Source organism: Mauremys reevesii, linkage group 25 (genome assembly GCF_016161935.1).
Source record: "Mauremys reevesii isolate NIE-2019 linkage group 25, ASM1616193v1, whole genome shotgun sequence".
In the NCBI taxonomy this organism is placed as follows: Eukaryota; Metazoa; Chordata; order Testudines; family Geoemydidae; genus Mauremys; species Mauremys reevesii.
Genome location: NC_052647.1, coordinates 17,774,995 through 17,793,008, shown reverse-complemented (window position 1 = coordinate 17,793,008; position 18,014 = coordinate 17,774,995). Strand labels below are relative to the sequence as shown.

At 46.3% G+C, this 18,014-nt stretch overlaps 1 protein-coding gene across 4 annotated transcripts in view; it reads left to right on the top strand.

Moving 5' to 3' along the window:
- The window catches only part of SLC11A2 (solute carrier family 11 member 2), a 40,132-nt gene that overhangs the window by 13,127 nt on the left and 8,991 nt on the right, over window positions 1-18,014 (top strand). For 2 of the 4 annotated variants that reach the window (XM_039514275.1, XM_039514277.1), the window contains exons 2-15: window positions 1,930-2,013; window positions 6,130-6,263; window positions 7,245-7,370; window positions 8,068-8,187; window positions 10,360-10,466; window positions 11,308-11,378; window positions 11,667-11,734; window positions 12,401-12,556; window positions 13,733-13,891; window positions 14,513-14,599; window positions 14,873-14,992; window positions 15,414-15,563; window positions 16,909-16,982; window positions 17,715-17,868. In XM_039514275.1, coding sequence (XP_039370209.1) covers window positions 1,930-2,013; window positions 6,130-6,263; window positions 7,245-7,370; window positions 8,068-8,187; window positions 10,360-10,466; window positions 11,308-11,378; window positions 11,667-11,734; window positions 12,401-12,556; window positions 13,733-13,891; window positions 14,513-14,599; window positions 14,873-14,992; window positions 15,414-15,563; window positions 16,909-16,982; window positions 17,715-17,868 — 1,610 coding nt within the window. Of the gene's footprint in view, window positions 1-1,929; window positions 2,014-6,126; window positions 6,264-7,244; window positions 7,371-8,067; window positions 8,188-10,359; window positions 10,467-11,307; window positions 11,379-11,666; window positions 11,735-12,400; window positions 12,557-13,732; window positions 13,892-14,512; window positions 14,600-14,872; window positions 14,993-15,413; window positions 15,564-16,908; window positions 16,983-17,714; window positions 17,869-18,014 lie in introns of all 4 variants that reach the window. The other 2 variants (XM_039514274.1, XM_039514276.1) reach the window with 1 other exon arrangement.

Here is an 18,014-nt window from a genome sequence, read left to right as displayed (position 1 = left end):
CTCCTAATTTTTCTAAAGTGGCACTAGCAAATTTAATTGAGAGCCATGAGGTGCATAGAGCTCACAGAACAGTGTTTACTCTGCATTAATCTGTTGTTCTAGAATAAACAGTTTAAAATCTTGAGCATATTTGAGTTGATAAATAGTAGGATTGTCTTATCTACAGGAAAGGAACGGTGCCATTTCAACTGAGCAAATTGCTGTGAATGAGCTGAAGTCTGTCTGGGTTCTTTTAAAACGTCAGCTACACGTGCTGGTTTATTCAGAATGGAATGTATGAACTGTAATTCTGCTTTGAACACCTTAACTTTGGCACAAATTCACTTAGTGTTAACATCCAACTAGCATTTTCCTTGTATGCCCACATTAAGATGGAATTTAGGAAGATAACATTGCCAATATATGGCATTGTCCCAGGAGCAAAAATACCCTGTTAATATATAACAGGCTTTGAGGACATTAAGTGCTTTACATACCATGCTTAGATGTTATCGGGACTTGAATATATCATTGGGATTTTTTTTAAATTGACATATTAATATTTAGGGATGATGCCAGCTTTCATCTGAAACTCTGCATCTGACTCTGGCACAGAAAATGGTCGTGACCTGCTATTTAATGGTCCTGACTGGCTTTTTAGTGTGTTTAGAAGAGCATTCTGATGCCAGGGTGATGAACATGATCTCAATCCTTAAACCACAGCCCCATAGTGTAGGATGTGTGGTTGCCAGTTCTACACATAAAAGAATTTCCATTATTTTCTGCTTCCCTGTTGTGGTTTCGTTCGTTAGTGTCGCAATTCAGGGCAACCACATCTGGGTTTTCCTTCTGTGATCCATCAAGAGCACCCACTCTAGACTCCTGGCTCCTCAGCTGTCAACTCTCTTGGGTGGCGATCCATGTCTCTCTCCTACCTGACCAGGGTTCCTCCAGGCTGCACCGTTCCCTGCCTACACTGTGACATTCCCAGCGAGCCAGACTGCCTAAAGAGGCCAGTGTCTGCTCTTTACGGTCTGTTTGAAGGCTATGAACAATGTATTGACCAGCAGTTATGAGTTACCACACAGTTCTTTATAAGCAAGCACATTGCTTCTTAAGGTAACAGCAATATAGAGAAAACATTTTAAAAAACCAAAGCCAAACACTACATGCATGCTAATAAGCTTACCAGAGGTCACCCATCAGTCTTATGGGGCCTCTGTAGGCCAAAGTCCTTCCAGACCTTCCCAGGAAGGATTGTGGGCCCTCCTTGGACAGAAGGTCCTGTCAGTTTGCTGGATCAGAAAGAAGGCCGTGAGTCAGATAAAGTGCTTTCTTTATCTGTTCGTCTCTGGACTAGTATATGTGAGCCTCTCCAGGAGGTAGTACCCCTCTCTGAGGGGGTTACAACCTGGCTGAGTTGCCTTAATCACCACCCGCTGGTTTTAGTTCTTGTAAGAGCTGGTGAAAACATTATCTAACAGTTGTATCTCTCAACACCCAGAGGAGAACACACAAGCCATTCATTTAAAACAGCAGACCCCAAAGATGGGGTTGAAATGTCCATCACAAGCACCACTAATGGAGCTGGCACCAGAAACTGCAAGAACGAATGTCCATGTTGATTAATTTCTCTAGGTAGTCTGCTCACTTCCTCCCTCTAATTCTTGTTTTAAGTTCCCAGGGGCTTGTTTTCTTCATTCAAGCGGCTTTTTGTAAATCAGGTCCACATGAAAACATCTATTTCTAATATTTGGTGAAGCCCTTTTAAAGCAGGGGAAGGGCTGTATAAATTCTAAGGGTGCTGCTGTTGTGCTTTAATCTGTCTGTTAGAAGTTGCTATTTCTGTAGTCCATATTTTAGCCGCTCATTTTATTTCTCCTTGATTCATGCAGTCTGTGTTTGATGTGTTATTGCCCTAACTACGCCTTTTTCCCTTCTTTTTTGCAGTTAACGTGACCTATTCTAAGGATTCCCCCTCCAGTCAGAGGTCTTCCACCATGGCACCTGGCAAGGAGCGGAAAATATTATATGGTAACACTCCATATCCTTAGAAGAAGAGACAAGAATTCCCATAATAAAACAGTTACAAAATATAGGCAAAGTTCTTTCCTAACCTCACACAATTTCCATCCTTCTGTGAACTGGCAAGATTATAGATTGGGAACCACTTAAAATGGGAGAACCAAGGCTGGGATTTTTTAAGACCCTAATGCAGAGATCCCCAATGCAGTGCCCGCGGGCACCATGGCGCCCGCTGGGGCGTCTAAGTGCGCCCGCATACTGGCCGGCGGACGAGCATCCGCTGAAATTCGGTGGCATTTCGGTGGTGACGCCTCTGGATGACGCTACTTGCCGCTGACAAACAGCATCATCCAGAGGCGTCGCTGCCGAATGCTCGTCCGCTGCCACGGTCCGCTGTGGCTCGTCGTCTGGTGCCTGCCAGACGAAAAAGGTTGGGGACCATTGCCCTAAGGGAAGTAGGTGGCCATATCCCGTTGAAATTTCATGGGGTTTGGCTGCCTGACTCTACTAGGCTTTTTTGGAAAACCCAGTGCAAATTCCTCCCTCTCTTAATCAGAAGGAGACTGTGACTGAATCCAGTCTTAAACATTATTTGCATGCTACTTCCAGTAGAAAGCAACAGGTTTTGAGATTCCATGAAAAGAGTGTAACAAATCTCTAGACAGATAGGACTGTCTGTCCAAGTGGTCTGGTTACCATCTTTCCGGTTAAGTCCTGTCAGCATTGCTTGTGAACCAGTTAGTGAAAGCAGTGGATAAAAGAGGAGAAACCAGACAGTAACTTTAAATCCTGGTTCCTTAGTCTAATTAGAGTAACATGGATCTGGGTTATGAACAGTACTTTGGATAGTCACAGTGTCAGAGTTGAGTGAAATTCACTTTTAACCCTGAGTGTCCCCAAATGCTTCTGGTATTGCAGCTCCCTGCCTAGGACTTGCCAACAGCCAGCATGCTCCTTGTATGTTGTACAGCTCTGATTCAACCACTTGGAATCCAACAGCCTGCCAGCAGTTATCCCAGCCAGTTTTATCTTTACCAGACTTGGTTTATGTTAGGAGGTGATCGCAGCACACCCCTAATCCCGAACTGCCCTAGACCCATGTGCTCTGCAGTCTCCACCCCTCTTCAAAGGAATAAGATCTGTTTGCTCTTTTAATGAGACAACCTTTTCACCCTGTGGTCCGCGGACCCCTGGAGAGTCGCAGACTGTCTGGTTTCCAAAGGGGTCTGCACCTCCATTCAAAAATTTTTACGGGTCTGCAAATGAAAAAAGGTTGAAAACCACTTCTGTAGTACAGATACAGCGATGTTGGTTTCGATTAATAGTAAAACGAGTTTATTAACAAAAGAAGATATTATTTGAAGTGAGCTCAAGTATATGATAAAGTTAGAAATGGTTACAAGCAAATAAAAGTGAAAACGCATCTAAAAGTCTAAAACTTAATCTAGCAAGTTTTGCTTCAAGGCTTTGTTCAAGATGGCCTTTCTCACCCATAGTTTTCCAGCGAGATGGTGACTGACCCTCTCCTCAGTCAAAATCTCTTCCAGAGGCCTAAAGGTGCTGGTGCCTTTTTCTGCTTAGCTGAAAGAGAAAACTTGGGGTTCTCTGCCCCTTTCTTTTATAGTCTATTGAATCTTTGAAATGGATTCTTCTGAAGTAAAGTTTCACCAAGCTCTGAGGAAGGGGGACATGGAGTTTGGTAGCGCATGGAGCTTCCTTCACCACCTTCCCTCCCTATTGTGTTCGCTAATGTGTGGATTGTTCTGTTTCCTGCATCCCCTGCTGTCTTGATGATCCTGTTTACTACTTATCTGTACATTGAGGTAAACGCATTCCTTTGTTTAGGATTGATCGCTTTGGCAACTTCTGCCCAAGCAGAACATTTGCATCGTACGGGGGAATTCATAACTTTTCATATCATGTTGCTACGTATATTTCACCATATTATTGACCAGGGAATTAGTAGTTTTCAAACGATACCTCACAAGGCATATTTTATGCAAAGATTGTTACAGTACTTTGTAGGGTGTTAGTAAAGGGGTTCTTTGGGTCCCTCACAGGTAGAACTAAGACTTTCTGGCTGACCTGTTTTGGTATGACTTACAACTCTGAGATTAGCTGTTCCAGATGGATGAAAATTGTGGCTGAAGCCAGTTCTCAGGCTGTCACTTCCCAGCACCATTAAGCAACAGATTGACTGTTCATATAACTTCCTTAGTTTGGTTGAACTAGCTGAGCAAGATATTGTGCAACCAAAGCTACGAAGAAAAGAAACACACACAGGTGCTGTTGCTTTAAATCTATTATATAAACAGACCTGCTGGCAGGCCGGTCAGGTATTTAGGAGGTGGGGCAATGAGGAGGAACAACCAGCTTCAGTTTGCGTTGATGATGCAATTGGAAACTGTTTAAGAGCCCAGGCCTGGCTTTTATTTCTCTGGTTATAAATGGTCACTTTTGCTCTCAGTAAAGGAGGCAGGATTAAGTTGGATGCTGCTTTTCCTCCTCTGAAGCAAAAGCATAATGCCAGGAGGTGGTAACCGGAGTGAGTATAACATGGGGGATGGAATTGGCTTTTTATTCTGGGCTGGTGCTGGGGGGAAGTGGAAAGGAGTTGTAATTCTGTCACTGGACTGACCCTGTTTACCTGACTTACAGCCTAAAATTAGATTCTGTCCAGAGAGTTCAGCAGGACTGGGTGTCTGCTGTGTGCTTTCTCTCAATCTTGGGAGTCGGGGAAATGATCCTCTAGTCTCCTTTAATGTCTCTTACTCCTGGCTTCCAAAGAGCTAACAAACTATGCATTGTGCCATCCTGAGGCTGAATTCAGTGCATTAGCAGCATCTTCTAGGGCAGGGGTGGGCAAACGTTTTGGCTCGAGGGCCACATCTGGGTTGTGAAACTGTATGGAGAGTTGGGTAGGGAAGGCTGTGCCCCCCCCAACAGCCTGGCCCCCCCGTCCCCTATCTGCCCCCTCCCACTTCTTGCCCCCCTCAGAACCTCCAAACCCCCCCCCATTCCTTGTCCCCTAACCCCTCGCCTCCTGGGACCCGCTGCCCCTAACTGCCCCCGGAACCCCACCCCTATCCACACACACCCCGCCAGTCCCTTTTGGAATGTGGCCCTGCGAACATGGGTGGAGGACTCAGGAGGAGCAGGGGAAGCCGCGCAGCCGGAGAGAAGTGGCGGTTTCCCCTTCAAAGCACCTCTTCTCTCCAGCTGGCTGTGCGGCCGCCCGGTGTCCTTCTGAGTCCTCCGGCTGCGTTCCCCGCGCTCCCGCCACCCACACCGCCTGCCTGCTCCCCTGCCCCCGCAGTGCAGCCCCTCCCCCCCCCCGTGGGGGCTGTGCAGGTGCTGAGCTGCCCAAGTGCCCAGCCCTGGGGCCCCCTGTTGGGGGGCCCTGCCAGGCACCCTGTGTTCACCCCTGAGCCGCGCCACCTGGCTGGAGCCAGCCAGACCCCCGCACTGCCAGCACGGCAAGGTGAGGCTGCGGGGGGCTCGCCGGGAGCTCAAGGGCTGGGCAGGATGGCCCCGCGGGCCGGATGTGGCCCACGGGCCGTAGTTTACCCACCTCTGTTCTAGGATCTTAAACTGAACTTCCAGGCATGCGGCAAAAGATGGTAGGGCTTTTGGACAGGGCTAAGGTTTGTTAAAATGAAGGGGTGGAAGGAAGTGCCAGTAGGTGTTGGGCCACCTGAGTTGCACTTACAGCAAAATCCCAGCAGCCGCAAAGTAGTAATTTCATTTATTCTATTGGTAATGATTTGTTAAGGTGCCGAGAGCTTGGGCAGGCATCTTAATATTTGAAATAAAAAATAAACTTGCCTCGCTCACATGTGAATGCGAGAGCTGGAGAATGTCAAGTGGAGAACCCAGTCTCATTGCAGTAGCTTCTTTATGTGGATTTGCCGCTCCACACATTTAATTCCTCCAGGTGTTTGGAAAAAAACCCAAAACCCCCAACCCACCAATCCTGGCAAGGGATGGCAGTGGGGCTAGAACATCCGCTTTCTGCTTTGCCTATGGCACTTGCAAGTTGCATTTTAAACCAGCCACGTTCCTAGCATCATTTCAGCACAGTGACTCCTTCCTTGTTTTACACGTGGCTTTTTGTAAATCCAGAAGATGTTGCTGAAGACCATGAGGAGGTGGTCAGCACGGTCTACAGCAGCCCGGTCCCACAGCAGTCACTGGAGTCCAATGATGAACCATTCACCACCTACTTCGACGAGAAGATCCCTATCCCTGAAGATGAAAAGGTCAGTGTGGCTGGGCCCCAGACTTAGCAAGCTCACCTTGGTGAGGAAATGGCTTTAATGGAAATGGTAGTAACCTAGATGACTTGTTTCCCTTTGTGGGCACTGGGTCCCTTTTCAGTTTAAATTGAGGCGCTAGGTAGGAGAGCTGGTTGCTTGTTTCTAACTATGGAGAGAAGGGGCGTGGGATTCAGTGACTCAACTAAAACAAAATGAGTGACTGCCAGGTTCACTACCTGCTGTGGATGCCAGTTACCCACGTGGCTATTGCTGCATTCAGAGTAAACAGGTCAGCAAACGCTCCTCCTGCTGCCTCCATCGGGGTTGGCAGACTTTTACAGAACCTTCAGAGCGTTTGTCTGTTTCAAGTGAATGCACACTCCTAATGAGGATGGGCGTAGCACTCACCCCAGAGCCACGTTGCTGTCTTTAGTTATGTTTCCCAGGACAGCAGTTTCTGCTTCTGCTAAAGAGCAGAGAGACGTCTAGCGTGTGATTCCCAGGTGGAAATTGGCTTTGCTCTTACCAAGAAAAGCAAGTCGGAATAGCTGTTTCCGTGCTAAGCTGGGCCCACCAGCATAATGGCTGAGACATATGCCCTTCACAAGGAGCTCTGTTTGGGATGCAGTTGCTGTCTTTTCTGTAAAGAGCTGGCAAGCCAGCACTTGTCAGAGGATTGCATGCAAAGTTAGCTTGATATCATCCCCCAGCTAAAGTGCTGGTGACCCTGAAGGTCTCAAAATAAAGGGCTGCACTTTGGAATTCAAAATAAAGAGAGACCGATAAGGGAATGGAGAGATCTTGCCAGGGGCTGGTTGTTATTTTGCTGGCAGCTAAAAAAGCTTGTAAGCCCCTCTTACCAATTTTTTTTGTCTTAAAAATGGGCCGGTTCCTGGAGGCTGTGCTCTGTTTTGTTTGGAATCAACGCCAGTCTTTGGTGCAGAGCGGAGTCTTAACGTCTCAATCTTCTCTTCCATTTTAAAGCACCCATGGTTTAGCTTCCGCAAACTCTGGGCCTTCACAGGGCCAGGTTTTCTTATGAGCATCGCCTACCTGGATCCAGGCAACATCGAGTCGGATTTACAGTCAGGCGCTGTCGCAGGGTTTAAGGTCAGTGTGAAGCTTTCCAAACTGTAAAGCAATTTTATGCTGCACTTCCAGGCCCGCCACCTCTCCTAGCAGGTGCCTCGCGCATCTTCTAGATGAAGGCGCTGAACCAGTGTTGAGCTAAGTGCCAAAGGCCTCATCAGTGCTGTTGTGCTGAAAGGTTTGGCCAGACTCTGTACTGCAAGGGGTCTAAAGGGCTGACCCCTGCATTGCTTGGAAGATACCCTCTTGGATGAGTTGGGGGTTCTGAGGGTGGCAGGAAGTGGGAGGGGGCGGATAGGGGGCGGGTCCAGCTGTTTGGGGTGGCACAGCCTTCTCTACCCAACCCTCCATACAGTTTCAGAACCCCGATGTGGCCCTCAGGACAGAAAGTTTGCCCATCCCTGGTTTAGCAGATCTTAGGCTTGCAGTATACCTGAGAGTGAAACCGGGCAACAAAATGGCTTGCGGGTTTATTTGCATGCAGCCCCTTGTATATGTCAGTGCCAGGCTTATAAAACCAAACATGGAATCTCAACAGGACTGCACTTCTAAATGAATCGACTACATTCCTGGCTCCTATTAGGAAGAAGGCCTGTGGAGGGAACTATAATGTCAGGAGACCCAGGCGTTCTCCAGTGCACGTCCTGGCTTGTTCATCTGCCTCCAAAGCATCTCATTACTCAAGGTTACTTACCTTGCGTTGTTGCATCTCTTTCAGCTGCTTTGGGTTCTGCTGCTGGCCACTATCATTGGTCTCCTCCTGCAACGTCTGGCAGCAAGGCTGGGAGTGGTAACAGGACTGCACCTTGCAGAAATGTGCAACCGGCAGTATCAAAAGGTGGGTGACTTAAAGGCCTTTAGATTCGAAATAGTGACTCTGGATGCTGTTCCCATGCGCTGGGCTGCTTTGCTCATCTGAGATCTTAGTCGTGTCACTGAAAATAAAGCTTTCTGAATGGCTGGGACCCAGGAATGCTGAGGAATTTAAATTCCAGGAAGGGCTGAGAGGAGGAAAGAGCAGACATGAAGCCTCCACTTCCAGACAGTGCCTTCAAAATGGTTCTGAACTGAAGGGCTTGGGGATGGTACAGGTGACACCTCTTTTGGTCTCCACTGTTGGTTCAAAATTGGTGTGAATGGCGCTTCCTCCTTTGTCTGAGAGCTAGTTTACACTAGAATCGCTACGGTGGCACAGCTGTACCGATAGCACTGCTAGTGCAGACTCTCTGTTCCAATGCGAGAGAGCTTTCCCGTCGCTTAGCTACCGCCACTCGGGGAAATGGGAGAACTTCTTCCACCAACATAGTGCTGTCCACACCAGCACTTAGGTTAGTGTAACTTACGTCACTCAGGGGGTGGTTTTTCCAAACCCTTGAGTGATTTAAGTTATACCAAAATAAGAGCCAAGTATGTCTCTTTAGGGAAAGAGTTCTTGCTTTTCTGCATGGTCCATCTCAAAAGCCATTCATTGTGTGTGAGACAACGCTTCCTTTTGTACAGCAAACAAAAACCTTGCCTTGGTGGGTCGGGGAAGAGCACCCTTGGCTTCCCAGTGGCTACTCTGAAAGGTGGATTGTTGCTGGGCAATGGCTGGGGGATGAAGGGAAAGATTAGACATGAAGCCCAAGGGTGGATTCAGTGCATCCTCTAAAGGGATAACAGTAGTTTAAATGCCCTTGCTGAGTTTACATTGGTCTTACTCCAATTTCTAGACTCTGTTTTACAAAGAAACTGACGATCTGGTGGGTATGTGTCAGTTTGTGACTCGCTGTCTCAGGCAGTCCGCACCTCTCTTGTGGTTCATGTGAATGTTACTATTGATCAGCATATGTTAAATCTGCCTCTAAGGGTGGTATTTTATTTCTAAAAATAGACTTGTGAAGTTCACTTCTTACAGTGCCCATGTAGCTGAGGAGTTCAGGATTGACTTCTGCAATGGCCTATGGTTGAAAGAATGGCAGGGTTATGTGCTGATACTTGGCAAACAAGTGCTAATGTTACCCCGGATTTGGCACTAACAAAGTCTCTAGATCTGGCACACGCTAGCTTCCTTTGATATAGGCTTTATGATACAACTTTGCACATATATTTGAGGGTGTTGATATACTTTTCCAAACATGAAACCTCACAGCATGTCTGCCTACCATGAGGTTGGTGGTATTGTTCCCATCTAGAAGGGAGAGACTGGGGCACAGACGTTGAATGATTCTCCCGTCGTCTCACAACGTTGTCAGAGTCAGGCATAGAACCCAGGAGTGTCCTGACTCCCTGGTTCTCTGTTTGAATCACTGAATCGGGTTTCCTCTTCAAATGACTGGAGAGATTTAAAACTAGCACAGGGGGGTGATGAAGTAAGAATGCACATTGCCGTTGGCTGTTGAGGAAATGCCCATGGTTGTGTAAGCATACGGTTATGACTGTCTTTTCAGCTGAAAATTAGTAAAGCCATCTAGTGGAAAACATGGATTTCCCCTTAATCAGTATTTCCAGTAATCTTACACAAACCAGTTTAAAGGGACTAAGTCAGACAATCAAGGCCATAAGGTTGGGTTGTCCATCTAAAATCCCTTCCCCACCCCCCAAATAAATCCCTCATAAGAAAAGTCATGACAACTTGATTACATTTCTGTTGGGAAGGCATTTTGGGGTGTTGATTTAAACCTGTCACAAATGCATACCCGCCATTCTTGCCGCTCATATGCTGCAGTAAACACATCTGAATAGTGTCACGATCCAAACTGAGCAAGGAGCAGAAAATAAACTAAAAGTTGAAGCGCATAAGGTCTTCAGAACTTGTCTTAGCAATGTAAAGGCCCGATCCAGTATATACTGAAGTCATGGGTGTCTTCCGTTGACTTCTGTGCTGAAAGAGAAGATGGGTTTCCTAAGTGGTGCTGTAAACCCACACAAGTCTGGCAGGAAGTTGGGGGAAAAAAACTTCCCCTGTAATAGTCTATTCATTATTTCTGGTTTTAATTTCAAGTATCTGAAGCTCAGTGTTTGTATCTAGGTCCCTCGAATTATATTGTGGCTGATGATTGAACTCGCTATCATTGGGTCGGATATGCAAGAAGTAATTGGCTCAGCAATCGCTATAAACCTCTTGTCTGTTGGGAAGTAAGTTGGCTTTTATCACCTGAGAGAAACAGGAAATGAATGTCATTCTCCATCTCTAGTGTTTATCAGCTGCCCATATCCCATTAGAAAACAACATGCTTTGTGCCAAAAAGGACCCTCTTATTTTCTGTAGCTGAGAATCTCAGCAGATCACTGCCCTGTTCTGCTCAGCAGGGTATGAGCTCCCTCTTTGCATTGTGTATTACATAAAAAGTATTTGAGATTAAAGGTTTTTAAATAAAATGGGCATTTCTGAGCCCACAATTGGCACCAGCCATTGCTGACGTGACACATTGTAGAACTGTAAATAAGCTTCCTTTTGGCTTTTAGCCCTCATGTTAAACCAGACCCTTACTATATGTAACACCGGAGGAGCTTCTATTAAATCAGAACTAAAGCGGGAAGGAAATTGGTGTAGAGTCTTAGCCTAGAAGTCCAGAGTCCAACTGTGTTTTAGCTCGGTGTTCCCTGCAAGTTAGCCACTTCCACCAGGCAACGTAGAAATGGACTCTTAATCAGAAACTAACAGGCTCATTGCCCTATAGTAGATGAGAAGTATGTCTCGCTCCAGAAACTCTTGGCTCGCTGTGCAGAGAAACGTAGGCATGGCTTAAGGTGGAACTCTTATCTGAACTGTTTATGTAGAAAACAGACTTAGTCTCTTGCCTTAAGTAACCAAGCAACTTGTCAGATTACAAATAAAACCTTGAGATAAATGTTCGATAACAGCACACAAAAAGTGGCCATGATCCCTGCCCGGAATATAGGGAAGCTTGGACTGACGTGGCTAGAAGAGCTGGTAAAAGCACTATTCAAACTAAGCCCTGTTGTTCTGTTGCAGAGTCCCTTTGTGGGGTGGAGTGCTCATAACCATTGCTGACACTTTCATGTTTCTCTTCTTGGACAAGTATGGTAAATTCCCTTTTTTTTCCTTTGAATACTTTTTAATGTCCCATGTCTGTGTGTTCCATTCTATGCATCCAAAGAAGTGAGCTGCAGCTCACGAAAGCTCATGCTAAAATAAATGTTAGTCTTTAAGGTGCCGCAAGTACTCCTGTTCTTTTTGTGGATACAGACTAACACGGCTGCTACTCTGAAACATGAAAGTACTTGTAACAGATTAAATCTGACAGCTGCCCCCTCAACATTATGCCTGAGACTTGTCCTCCAGAACTTGCTAATGGCATGTTTCTTCCACAGGCTTGCGAAAACTGGAAGCATTTTTTGGTTTTCTTATTACCATCATGGCGCTTATGTTTGGATATGAGGTAATTCTCACTTGAACGTCTTGGAGCTTTACTTAGCAATTAGAGTGACTCTCCCTCTCCCCCTTCTTTCTTTCTGTCGAACTTGTGTTTTCATTCTCTCCTCTCAAACATTTTAGAAACCAGACAGTCTCATTTCTTCCTCTGATTTTTGCCGTCTTTGCCAGGCCCTCGTGAAGTCTCCTTTGCCCGTGGCCCCAGTTCTGGAAAGCACTTTAAGCCCAGGCTAAAAGATAAGCATATCAGAGTTGATTTTAAAAAAAAAAAAAGTTTTTTCCCATGCAGCTTTTTGAGTTTTTAGTCAAAAACTGAAAGATTCTGGTTCAAAAAAACAAAATGTTCCATGGAAAGCGGTTTCACTGGAAAATTTTAGACTAGTTCTAAAGCACATGCTTTAATGCGCTCCTAGATTTTTATTTTTTTTTGCTTGCCCAAGAATTGTTAGCTGTTTATCCGCCTCCAAAAAGCTACCTGGAGGTGTACAACGCTCCTCTTTCAGTGCTAGTGAGTAACTAATATCTAAGTTTTTTAAAGCGGGGAGCTATTACCAAATTATTGCAGTTTTTAGGTGGGGCAAATTTGGGGCCTTCCAAGTTTGGGGCCATCTAAGCAACTGTGTGAACGCTGCCAATCCTGAGGTACTAGTGGCTCTCTTGTGTCTGTGTGCAGTATGTTACAGTGAAACCGGACCAGGGGAAGCTGCTGAAGGGGATGTTTATGCCTTACTGTGACAATTGCGGTACCCCCCAGCTAGAACAAGCTGTGGGGATTGTGGGAGCGGTCATCATGCCACACAACATGTACCTGCATTCTGCTTTAGTCAAGGTAAGAGAGGGGCGAGTCCCGTGTCCCCACTAGTTCGCTCTTCAGAAGTACAATGAGACTATTAGAATGAGATCGTGAGGGTTGAGAGGAAAGTGCCTTGCAAGGCCTGGTATGTTTGAATAGCTGTGACTGTCCTTTTCAGAGTGGGTGACATCAAGGAAGTCAGTAGCAAAACTCCCACTGATTTGAGTGACAGCAGAGTTAGTGCAAAGTCTGTGGGAGTTTTACCTCCGACAAGTGAATGCCGATGCTGAGCGCCTTTGAAAATCCCTTCTATAGTAGCAGTTCCTGTAACCTTTGCAGAGAGCTCTCCATACTTTGGAATCAGCTCAGTAAGCTGATTCTGATGTTGACTGTGCTATAGAAGTTTTCAGAATTAGAATATGCCATGTGCACCTGATAAATGTGGTATCTATTACATAATAGGGTAAATTGAATCAATTGGCTGAATACACGTTAATTATGTGTTTGCGTGACAGAACCTGGGGTCTAAATTAACATTTGGCAAACCCCTGAATCCATATTTCAGACATCTGAACAGTGTTTCCCAGTCTCTCTGCCTTGTGGGATTCATCCATATTTGATTCTACTGGGGACAAGATGACAAACCCAGGCTAATTTTAAAGCTAAAGGCCATCCGTCTGTCCTGCAAACAAGATGGGCTTTTTTCTCTTTCCCCCTCCCCATAGCAGCATATGTTTAGAACTCAGGCTGATGCCGCCCCTTAACTTACTAGCTCCTGTATCTTGGGGGACATCACAGCAGAAGGCTGGGCAGCCTGTGGGCGCCAGGGTAGCTGGGAAGCATGTCCAGCATGGTGAGATTTCATTTGGAGCTGCAGTTGACCATGGGGAAATCCAGTCTGCCGGAGCAACGTGCTCAAACATGTAGTGTTGCTAGTATATCCTGTGGATGGGTGCCACAGCCCTGCTTCTTCAAACCATGCCGCTTTGCTCATTGTATGCACCCCACAGTGTTGTTGCATTAGCAGCTACTCTTGGCTAGCTGATGTCTAATGTCTCACGCTGTTTACTGCTGTTTGTAAGGCCTAAAGAGGGATACAATCAAAGTCCAGTAGCAATCCAGAGGAACCACCTGTTGGAGATACAGCTGGTTCCGTCGCCTAGAGGTTTTGAAATACTCTCTCATAATTGTCTTTAAACGCTTTCTCTCCAGTCAAGGCAGGTGAATCGTGCAGACAAGAGGGAGGTGCAAGAAGCCAATAAGTATTTCTTCATAGAGTCCTGCATTGCCCTCTTTATCTCCTTCCTCATTAACGTCTTCGTCGTCTCTGTCTTTGCTGAAGCTTTTTTTGGGAAGACTAATGAACAAGTGGTGAGTCTCTGGGGTTTGTTGGGGGTTGTGCACTTGTTTTGTGGAGATTCTGGATTACTGGGAGTAATATACGCGGTGGATGTATCGGCACTGCCGTCGGGAGGTGTGATTTCAGCACATGTTGGCGTGCCCTAGCTCGATGAACAATAGCAATGAAGTCAAGGCAGGCAGCAGCATGGCTAGCCCTGCCCACCTGGGACCCCGGGTACCTCCTTGGGGCTAACCCACTACCCATGCTGCCACAGCTTCACTGCTGGTTAGATCAAAGCTAGATCAGGTATGTCTACCCATACTTCAGTCGCACCTCCCAGCTGCAGTGTAGACACACCTTAAAACGCTGTGCACCTGAGTTAATAATAGCTACTGTGTTAACAGTGGGCCTGAGTGTTTCATACACCGAGGGCCTGATTCTTATTTAAAGCAAGGCCCCTTTACGCTGCCCCGGCAGGCATAAATGTAGGCACTGATCTCGCCCTAGCCTGCAAGATGCACCCAACACATTAATGCTAATGCATTTCATCTGGCCAGCTCCTCTACCCCAAACTCTACCAGCCACGGTTTCTGCTCTCTGAAATCTGTTAACAAAAATGAAACTTCCTAAACTGTTTTGTCCTCTTCTAGAACAAAGTCTGCACAAACAGCAGCAGCCCCTATACCGGACTCTTTCCAAATAACAATGCAACCTTGGAAGTGGATATCTACAAAGGGGTGAGTGGCTTTATAGTGATGCCAGGCAGGGTGGTCTTATCTGAATGATCCTTGACTGAGTTATATGCAGCTGCTGCTTCTGAATAAATGTAGACTATTCAAAGCTTGAACCTATAAGAGTTGTCCTGTTGGAACAGAACAGCGTTCCTTCCTGCCTGGCCCATGATCAGTCTCTTGGAGCAGCTGTCTCCAAGAACTCTGCTTTTGACTGAGCGTTTAAATCTAGGATTTAACACCGATTTGACTTGTGTCTGGAAACCCTCTGTGTTTCAGGGTGTTGTTCTGGGATGTTACTTTGGCCCTGCTGCTCTTTACATCTGGGCAGTTGGGATTCTTGCTGCAGGTCAGAGTTCAACAATGACTGGGACCTACTCTGGGCAGTTTGTCATGGAGGTATGTGACTCTGCAGTTGTGCTGGCTTATGGCTGTTTCTCCTCCCTTCCCCTTGTAATCCCCTGAAATTGAGATGGTCAGTGGAGGCCTAAGCAGCAAAGAGTTCTGTGGCACCTTATAGACTAACAAACGTATTGGAGCATGAGCTTTCGTGGGTGAATCCCCACTTCGTCAGATGCATGAGGAGGCCTAGTTTCTTTTCCTGATCATGCAGTTTGCTGCAGGATGAGGCTTTCCTGCTATTGACCCATGTACCAGACTCTTAGGTCCCCAAATCCCCTTGGAAAATTCCAGCCTAACTCAGGTTTCTTTAAGAGAAAAAACTCACCCTGTAGTAGATCATTCCCCTTCCCCCTGTTGCAGTTTAACTCTGGAATGTTGCTTTGTAGCAACAGCAGCTCTTCCATTTCTCTCCCCAAAGGGATTCCTCAACCTGAAGTGGTCGCGTTTTGCTCGAGTGATTTTGACCCGTTCCATTGCCATCACTCCAACCCTGCTGGTTGCCATTTTTCAAGACGTTGAACACCTAACTGGGATGAATGACTTCTTGAACGTTCTCCAGAGCTTACAGGTGAGCAGCTGGGCACTCACAGCACAGGACTATTCCTTGGAGAGTCATGTCTAAGCATTAGCTACTAGCAACTCCTCGTTCAGAACCAACCTCTTAGTCACTACTAGTGTTGGCTTTAGGGCCTTCTGTTGGCCCACTTCTGAACATTTCTGTAAGCTGGTTGGCTGAGGGGTCTTGAGTGCAGGGCTCTCTGCACTCAAGACCCCTCAGCCAACCAGCTTACAGAAAAGTATGGAGGGGAGCAGGGGGGACCTGTAAATGGCAGCAGCTGCCATCAGAATTGAGTTTTCCAGCAGCAGTGAATTTAGAATCTGCCCCTGGTCTGTAGCTGCTTGTGGACTGTGGCCAACATTGGTTATAGCAGTGGTTCTCAACCAGGGGTCCGGGGCCCCCTAGGGGGCCATGAGCAGATTTCAGGGGGTCCGCCAAGCATGGCCAGCGTTAGACTCGCTAGGGGACCAGGGCAGAAAGCCAAAGGCCTGCTGCATAGGACTGCAGCCTGGGGTTGAAGCCAAAGCCTGAGCAACTTCGCTTCAGAGTGCCCCCTGTGGTGTGGGGCCCTGCACAATTGCCCTGCTTGCTACCCCTAAACACCAACCCTGGCTTCTATATGCCGAAAAACAATTGTTGTGGCACAGCTGGGCCATGGAGTTTTTATAGCATGGTGGGAGGGCCTCAGAAAGAAAAAGGCTGAGAACCGCCGAGTTACAGAACAGATAAGTTACTTCTAGGCTCTTATATGCCTCTCACTGAATTATCTGAGCACCACTTGAATATTTACAAAGAGCAAGAACTATATTTAAAGAGGGTTACATTTATACCTTGTTTACAGTTAAAAGTCATAAAAAATAACAAGTTTCCTGGCTGGTCCAATTCTCCTCGAATTTCCAGCTCTTCAACGACCTACATATGTATTTATGGTGCCTTGTTCCTGTTGTAAAATGAGGAATTGGAACTGCCAAATTAAGTTCTCAAAGTAGAAGAATTTTAGCTTCCGATGGTTCTTGTCTGAAACTTGCTCCTCGCACTCAAGAATGATACAGTCCATATTCCAGCATAGAAAATAACTCTTAGTTCAGCTGGACTAGAGAGAGAGGAGCAAAAATACTGTGGGGTCTTGCTTCTATAAACAACGCTTCTGGATTCTTTCACTGAAGATTCTCTCGGTTGAGGGGACGTGGGAAAGCATCAGCTGTGGCTTTAAACTGCTTCCTATTCCTAGCCATGAGAGGTCTCTTAGATGACACACTTTCAATAGCTAAAGGGAAAACTTTGGGTGTTTGGGGTTTTTTTATGCAAACAAAGTCCCAGCCCTAATCTCCTGCATCTTGTTTCCTTATTCCAGCTTCCCTTTGCTTTAATCCCAGTCCTCACGTTCACCAGCCTGCATCCTGTGATGAATGACTTTGCCAATGGACTGTAAGTATGAAAAGAATCCCACCCACCTGACCTTTTCCTGTTTTAAAACCATTTGATTTAGCCCTGAATACTCATATCTATCTTGGGTGCTTGGTCCCAATAAATGTGATATCTGAGCACAATTGTTAATGTATTAACCTCGCAACACCCTCTGAGGGAGGGGAGTTTTATCCCCATTTTACGTATGGGGAATTGAGAGGCTAAGTGACTTGCCCAAGGTCACATGAGAACTTTGTGGCAAAGTAGAAGAACCAAGTCTCTCAAGTCCAGGCTGGCACCCTAACCACTAGGCCTTTCTTCCTCCCTCAGTACAGTTAAGCAGGGCTAACTGTTCACAAAAACGTGAATTGTTTTTACTCCTCAAACAGTATTAGAGTTCTGCTTTTAAGTTTCTTATACATTAGCCCGGTCTCTCCAAGATCTGTTTGACAACTCACTCTCCTTGGAGTGGTGCCCAGTATGCTAGAAACAGGTGTGTGTTTATTGCTTCCTGAGCTCTGTCTTGACTTCTTTTCTTCTCCCTTTATCTAGTCTGTGTTTTTAGTCTAAAAGGCGCAACCCTCTTAGAAAATAGTCAGTGCAGGTCAATGAAAGTTTCTATTCTGGTGACTTCATTTTCAGAGTCTTGCATTTACATTACAAGAAGTGTTCCCTTCAAACACCAGGGCAAATAGGAACATCCCTCTCCCCGAAACGCCCCTGTAATCCCGTTTCTTTTGGCTTCCCTTTCAGAGGCTGGAAGATCGCTGGCGGTGTGCTCATTCTCATTGTCTGCTCCATTAACATGTATTTTGTGGTGGTCTATGTCACTGCACTGGGACATCTTGCCTTGTATGTGGTTGCAGCTATTGTCTGCGTTGCCTACCTGTGCTTTGTAGCATATTTGGTAAGTACTGTTCTTCCACGCTCCTTGGCAAGACCATTGCTGTCTAAAATTGTGATTCCGGTGATTATTGGGCTGAGGCAGCTTGTAGGCAGGACTGAGAAAATGCACTTGCTTTCCCAGGAGCTGGAAACTATTTTTTAATAAAC